This window comes from Piliocolobus tephrosceles, chromosome 4 (genome assembly GCF_002776525.5).
Source record: "Piliocolobus tephrosceles isolate RC106 chromosome 4, ASM277652v3, whole genome shotgun sequence".
NCBI classification, from domain to species: Eukaryota; Metazoa; Chordata; class Mammalia; order Primates; family Cercopithecidae; genus Piliocolobus; species Piliocolobus tephrosceles.
Genome location: NC_045437.1, coordinates 149,701,817 through 149,709,484, shown reverse-complemented (window position 1 = coordinate 149,709,484; position 7,668 = coordinate 149,701,817). Strand labels below are relative to the sequence as shown.

Sequence of the window (7,668 nt, the reverse complement as noted above, 5' to 3'; positions counted from 1 at the left end):
TTCTCCCAGCCCTACCTACCTCTCCCGGAGGCGGCCCCGGCCCAGGCCCAGGCCGACTCTCTCACCGTCTACCTGGTGGTGGCGTTGGCCTCGGTGTCGTCGCTGTTCCTCTTGTCGGTGCTCCTGTTTGTGGCGGTGCGGCTGTGCAGGAGGAGCAGGGCGGCCTCAGTGGGTCGCTGCTCAGTGCCCGAGGGCCTCTTTCCAGGGCATCTGGTGGACGTGAGCGGCACCGAGACCCTGTCCCAGAGCTACCAGTACGAGGTGTGTCTGACTGGAGGCTCCGGAACAAAAGAGTTCAAGTTCCTGAAGCCAATTATCCCCAATTTCGTTGCTCAGGGTGCAGAGAGGGTTAGTGAGACAAATCCCAGTTTCAGGAAGAGCTTTGAATTCAGTTAAGTGTTAGTAAGGATCTACTGAGCTTCGTCTCAGTTAATCTGTGGAAAGTCCTTTTTTACTGCTTTACCTATTGGAGAATTCTCTTTTGGTGTGGTTCAAGGCAAGTAGCAAGAGTAGAGCAAAATTTCAAATCTGGGGATGGCTTAGGTTTCATTAACAGAACTGGAAAATAGTTGTTTGGCTCTGAATGTTTTGTATTTCAATCAAGAATCCTTAGTCGATAGAACATTTTGTTTATATATTGATTCTACTTTTTCTGTAGTTAATCCATGCATACTCTCCTTTCATCCTAGCTTGCCAACGCAGTCTTAATTCGCCTTCTTTTTTCTAATGGGGAGCAAAAAGGAATTCATTATCTTTTAATAGTGGTTTCAAATAGCTTATTAAAATAACTCCTTTCAATTTTTATATTATAAAGCAATGTAGAGAGAGTTCCAAACCACCAATTTTATAATTTCCCTTGTTGAATATATTCACATAATGTGTTGTATAATATGCCCAAAGCAGCTTTGTCTATGGTTAACGAAGTTTTGAGAATAGACAAGAATGTGTTTTCTTTAATTTATAGTAATATATCATCTTTTTAGGGATGTAGTACTCAAATGAAAGTAATTTAGTTCATTTTCTGTGTTGACATTTGCAATTAATATTTCAATATTTTATGTGCTTATATTGGCCAAAATATGGACACAAATATAGACTAATATGGATAATTACCCTTTGAAGTTTGTCTAAAGTGTGTTCATGATGACTGAGGAAAAAAATTAAACCTATGCCATTTTAAAAACTGACTGTTCTTTTCCATTTGACACAAAAACATTGTTTAGTAAGACATCTGGTGGAATGACAATTATTTGTTTCATAAATTCTGAGATGTGTTATCAATCTGAGAGCCAATTTTTAATTTCAAGAAAATACATGGGTATATGATATCTAAATGCTTCATGGTAAAAGTGATATCCTATCCAGTCCTACTTTATAATTAATACCTACTTGCCACTTGTATGGTGATATAGGAGAAAGATACTTTCTTTTTTTCCTGTCTTGGTTCCCTCCTTCAGATTTTAACCTGATATGATTTAAGATTATATATGATCTTTCTGGGATAGGAACTGTCCATCCATATCAGCACCCTGCCTCCTACAATGTAATTAAAAGAAGATGTACAAGAATAGAAAGTTCTAAAAAGGAGAAGGCAATATCGTTGTGAAACTCTAGATTAGCTACAACAAAGAATAAAATCTGGAAGCAACCAAAACATTGAATCTTATGGTTATCTTGAGTAAAATCAAAAAACTTATTTTAAGCAACAAAATATTTAGCTCCTAATTAGGGAATTGTATTAGGAAAAAATTAATTTTCTTCTTATAAGCATTTCCTCATCCACAGAACATCTATATATCTTCCTAGGAATTAAATACTCATGACTAGAGAAAAGAGAATTTCTCAAAGATTTAAAAAATTCCCCAAAAAGCAAGAGTTTAAGATTGACATGCTTTCAAACATATGTTAAAGTGTAGTTATTATCACATTTAAGTGGTGTCATTTTATGTAACTGAGCATCAAATGCATAAACTCTTTTTTAAAAAATCTTTTGAGATAGGGTCTTGCTCTGTTGCCCAGGCTGGAATGCAGTGGTACAATCATGGCTCACTGCAGTCTCAGTCTCCTGGGCTCAAGGGATCTGACCACTTTAGCCTCCAGAGTAGCTGGGACGACAGGTGTGTACCACCACACCCAGCTATTTAACAACAACAAAAAATTTATTTGTAGAAATGGGGTTTCTCCATGTTGCCCAGGTTGGTCTGGAACTCCTGTGCTCAAGGGATCCTCCTGCCTCCACTTCCCAAAGTGCTAGGATTACAGGTATGAACCACCATGCACAGCCAAATGTGTAAATCTTTAATAGTTAGAGGAAAATTAATATAATATTTCCTTTCACTTTAAGTAGAATCTGGCTGTTTTGGTCAGATATTTTTCTTCTTTGCATATGTAGCTGATTTTCCATGAATATCAGGAAGAGGCATAGAATTCTTATCAAGATTTATCTCTCTTTGATTACCTTAGTCCCAGGTGGTATCAGAGCCAGGGAAGTATTCAACTGTGGAAAATATAGAGGGCAGTTCGTTTGGGGACTAATATGGTAAATGATCAGAGACTAAAGTTCAAAAGGCAATATGCTGAGTCATTTAGACACTGAAGATAGAAGAACAGATACCATTAGTAATTTAGTTTTTAGATGTACTGGACTTATACATTGTTGAGAAAATGAATAGAATTTAGCAAAGCCAGAAAAGATAATCTAGACTAAATTTGAAGATGGGAAGCAATCACATCTTACTCTTGGTTCAAACCTGCTTCTCTTTCAGGGCAGTTAGAAACGTTTTACCCTTTTATTTGAAGACAACTTCCAAAAATGTATTCATCTGGATATTTCATTAAATATAGAGAGAGTACCACATGTACAGTTCTAACTAATGTTGCCACGTTTGGGAATTCCAGAAACTAAAAGCCTGGCACAAGGTAAAAGGGATGACTTTATATATTATTAATAATTTTCTAGTAATTTTTCTTCTAGGCAGGCTAATTCATTATCGTAAAATATTTACAAATTGATCTCACCAGTATTCCAATTGTCAAAAAGTAAGAGAAAGAAAAATTTTACTCCCTTTCCTCATTCTAGAATATGTAAAATGACCTTAGTAGACTCTAAGCAACTTGAAGGTAGCGTCTGTTTCTGGTTTATTAATAGTGGTATTTCCAGCAAATAGCACAATGCCTCATTCATAGGAGATGCTCAGTTTATATTTGTTAAATAAATACATTTTAAGTTATTTGGTAAATAAAATAATGTTCTAAGGAATTACAGACTTGTTTATTTGGACCTGATCTACACATTGAATTTTAAAAGAACTATCTATATTCAGAAAGGGATGGAGTATAAAGAATAATTCCCTATAGAGCAAATTTTTTATTTAATGTCTCCCTTTGCATTTTGAGACTTGTGGAAGCTTGGAGAACTGTAAAATTATGTATTAATCTCCAAGTTGGTTCTAAATTGAGCTTATTCATATCTTTGATTTCAGGAAAAAAGAAGAAATTAAATGTAAGACTTTTTTTACATCAAATAAACTTTCTGAAATTGGTATTTAAATTCTCTGACCTCTAATTGGTACTTCTATTGAACTTGGATTAGTCTTAATGACATGAAGATTAAATAAAATTTTCAAGATCCCAAAGGCTTCAATTTTTTTAAGTAGTCAATCATTCATTTATTTTCAAAACATAATTCTCGATCATGTGCATACTCCCTTCTTCTCTCTACAGATACATTAGTTCGGAAATAACTTAAATATTTCCTTGGGCCGGGCGCGGTGGCTCAAGCCTGTAATCCCAGCACTTTGGGAGGCCGAGACGGGCGGATCACGAGGTCAGGAGATCGAAACCATCCTGGCTAACACTGTGAAACCCCGTCTCTACTAAAAAATACAAAAAACTAGCTGGGCGAGGTGGCGGGCGCCTGTAGTCCCAGCTACTCCGGAGGCTGAGGCGGGAGAATGGCGTAAACCCGGGAGGCGGAGCTTGCAGTGAGCTGAGATCCGGCCACTGCACTGCACTCCAGCCTGGGCGACAGAGCGAGACTCCGTCTCAAAAAATATATATATATATATATATTTCCTTGACATTCACAATCTAGTTTTTAACACTGAAAATCAAAGGGATACAAATGAATTTTAAATTTTTATGTGGGGTTGTTTTAAGACTAAGCTATATTCAAATATCAATCATTAAAACTAGTGAGGCCACTTGCTATACCACCATACTTTTCATAAATCTTCTTTGATGAATAAATTCTACTTCCTTACAAAGGAAGACTCTGTTTAAAAAAAAATAACAGCTTTTCTCTATATCCCCTACTTTATTCTGGAAACATCTTTTGCTTCTTAAAGTAATTGTTAGATTTTTTTAAGCCAGAAATCTGTTAGTCCTAATTATGAATTATTTTTAATGTCAAATATGCATATGGTTAATCAATAGTTTGCTTGATCATAGATCCAAAATTTTAAGCTTTTTTTCCTTCTATTCTCTAGGTATTCAACACATTGATGAAAAGTACAATGTCAGTCTACTTCTCGTTCTTTTATCCGTAAACTTCTTTACTATCTTTTAGGTTTTTTTCATTTATTCTTGCTGTTCTGATATATATGGTAGGCCCCAACCTGAGATTCACATAACGTACTACATTTTTTTCTTTGAGAAATTACAATTTTCTTTTAAAAACTTTCATTTGGCAAGTTTTCACAACTATTTGCTCTTGTTTCACAATTGCTATTTCCTTGTTTGTTGAGTCTTTTAAGTTCTTTCCATATTGTTTCAAATTTCTATTTCTTATAGTAGATAAAACAACTCTTTTATTTGTTGAGTCTGTTTTTTGTGGTGTTAATCTTCATTTGCTTGGTGATATTTTATCGAGAACTTATCTCTTATTGGAAGCTTCTTTCACAGTAGCACTTGTTTTGACAATCTTGGGGAAGGGAGGAAGAGGAGGGGTCTCAAGGTGGTTTCACCCTGGCCTCTGCAAACCCAAGCCTTCATTTAAAAGCTTAGCTCAACTTTGCCACACCCAGGTAAAAGTTCTGGACCAAGCACTAAAAATATATTTGAGATGGGATCCACGCTCTTTTAGGTGGTATTGTTCTGTATTTACTCAATGAGGCAAAAATCTCAGGGAATGTCATTGCTTCTTGGTTGTCATGGTTTCTGCTAAGGCTATAGACATGGAAGCTAATGGAGAAATTTAAAATGTTTCAATCTTCAGAGTAAACAGGTTGATTTTTGGGAAAACTGAACTGTAGCTGAAACAATTAACACATGGGGACTATATGGAAAACATCATGGTCTTGATTCAAGTTACAGCATTCATGGTAATGCTCAGAAAAATAATAACATAATCCAAGATTCCACTGATCAGTGGTTGCTATTTTTTTCTTTTTTTTTTAAGAAAATAGCTTGGGACTCTGGTGATAATGCAAAATGGGCTTGCTCCTTCCGAGGCAATCTCCTCATGAAACCATTTGTCAAAAATTAGTGTTCTGGGTGTGGGAACAGTGGCTCATGCCTTTAATCCCAGCACTTAGGGAGGCCTAGACAGGAGGATTGCTTGAACTCAGGAGTTCAACAACAGCCTCCGAGACATAGTGAGACTCTGTCTCTACAAAAAGTTTTAAAAATTGGCTGGGTGTGGTGGCATGCACTTGAGTTCCTAGGTACTGAAGAGGCTGAGGTGGGAGGATCCTTGAGCCCAGGAAGTTGAGGCTGCAGCAAGCCACGATCATGCTCTAGCCTGGGTGATACAGCCAGACTCTATCTCAAAAAATAAAATTATTTTTGTAACAGAGAAGTCAGGGCTCTGTACCATCTCTTACTAGGGTGGAGTCTAACATGCAGAAATACAGCACAACATAATCATACTGTTCTTCAACACTGTCAACAATTCCTTGACCCAAACCTCATATACCTTATTAGTTAAAAAATAAAAAGTCCTACTCAGGATGCTGATAGTATCACTGCCAAAAACAGAGACTATCTAGGGACTAATACCTAAGTCACTTTCCCACAGCTGCCCAAGGACATATTCCTCAGCCCTCTCGGTATCCATCAGCATGGACAATGGAACCTGTGTGCTTTGATGTCCCTGGATTTTGAGATTCTTGAAGAGTTTGAGTTCTAAATGTGTCTGGGGCTTTCTGGAGTTGAGCATCAAGATGTGGAGATCCTGGATGACACACAACTGTAATAGCTAGATAATAAAGAAAATTTATTACAAAACAATTCTATATTATGTACTGAGCTGTCCAGGTAGAAAAAAGTGGTAACACAGATGATGACTTGGGCTAGAACTCATGACTATTTTATTGGTGATTCAAGGCCTCAGAGCCCTGGATGTTAGCATGTAGGCCCACAACCTGGAAGTACAGAGTATGTGAAGCACATGTAGGCTCCTAAAAGACAACCACAACCAGGCACAAGCTGGTGCTGTTATTAAGGACAACTGGAAGCCACCTTTATTTGCCATGATCGTCCTACACCTGGTCTAGGACTTACCCTAGTCTTCTCTTCCATTCCTTTAACCACCCATAAAAGGATTTCCATTTTCTTGATCACTGATTTGACTCAGGCTTCTTTCTCTTTCAATTCTCTCTGTTCCTGTGCTACTCAGATGTGGAGGGTCAATTGGGAAACTTCAGTGTACTGCTGCTCAAAAGAAGGCCTCTTCCTGAGCATTTTGGGAGTATCAACACCACTGGGATTTAGTTCTAGAGTTTTCAATGTGAGAAGTTTCTGGAATATCAGAAACAAATATCAAATTTCAAAAGCCGATTTTCTCTAATTAATGTGAGCTATCTATGAGGAAAGACTTTTAAAAGAAATTTAACTTCTAGAACAATGTGGGATTTATTTTTTAAAAAGAAATTGTATTCTCTAAATTGTATCTTTCTGATGTTTTTGTTTAAATTTCTTTATTTCTGAGGAAATGAGTTTCTTCATCCCAAATGTTTCAATTCTATTTAATTTAAAGTAGGTAACTGGCAATGTTGAAGTTTCATTGTCTATGTTTGTTATTATGAAAAAGGGTATTGCATATTTTACTGCAATTTTAAAAAAGAATATATTCTGAACATCAGTGAAAATGGTAGAGAGTGAACCTCCGAAAAATCTCTTCTTCAGGAAAGCAGTGAGGAAACTGAGAGAAATTGCCAAAATCAACTGTTTCAGAACTCTGAAATTTAAACAAAGGTGTGCAGCAACTTAGGGAGAATTTATTGAGGAAAAAACCGTCTGACTCTTGGTTAAAAACGGTGGTTTTTGTGGTGTTTTAACTGGCCTATTTCCATCTCCATCTCTCTAGCCTCTTAGAAGCCTTTAAAATTAACAATTTACAATCACAGTGAAAATCAGCAGCTTGGCAGCCACCAGCACCACAAAGAATTGCTATTATTTGATCTGTTTTATTGGCTCCCTGGAGGACTCCACTTGCAAGGCTGTCTTTAACTGCCTTGAATCAGTGCTTGTCTAGTGCAAAAAGTCTGGGTGACAGAGCAAGACTCTGTCTCGAAAAAAAAGAAAAAAACAGGAAGAAAAGGAAGGAAGGAAGGAAGGAAGGAAGGAAGGAAAGGAGAGAGACAGAGAGAAGAAAGACAGAAAAGAAAGACGAGAGAGAGAGAGAAAGAAAGAAAGAAAGAAAGAAAGAAAGAAAGAAAGAAAGAAAGA

The 7,668-nt window shown here is 36.9% G+C and overlaps 1 protein-coding gene across 1 annotated transcript in view; it reads left to right on the top strand.

The window, feature by feature from the left end:
* Nucleotides 1–682, top strand: part of LOC111526957 (protocadherin beta-2-like) — a 2,836-nt gene extending 2,154 nt beyond the window's left edge. The window contains 1 exon segment of the mRNA XM_023193030.2: nucleotides 1–682. This exon segment is cut by the window's left edge and continues 10 nt beyond it. Coding sequence (XP_023048798.2) covers nucleotides 1–396 — 396 coding nt within the window. The 3' untranslated portion in view covers nucleotides 397–682.
* Nucleotides 683–7,668: the final 6,986 nt, after the last annotated feature.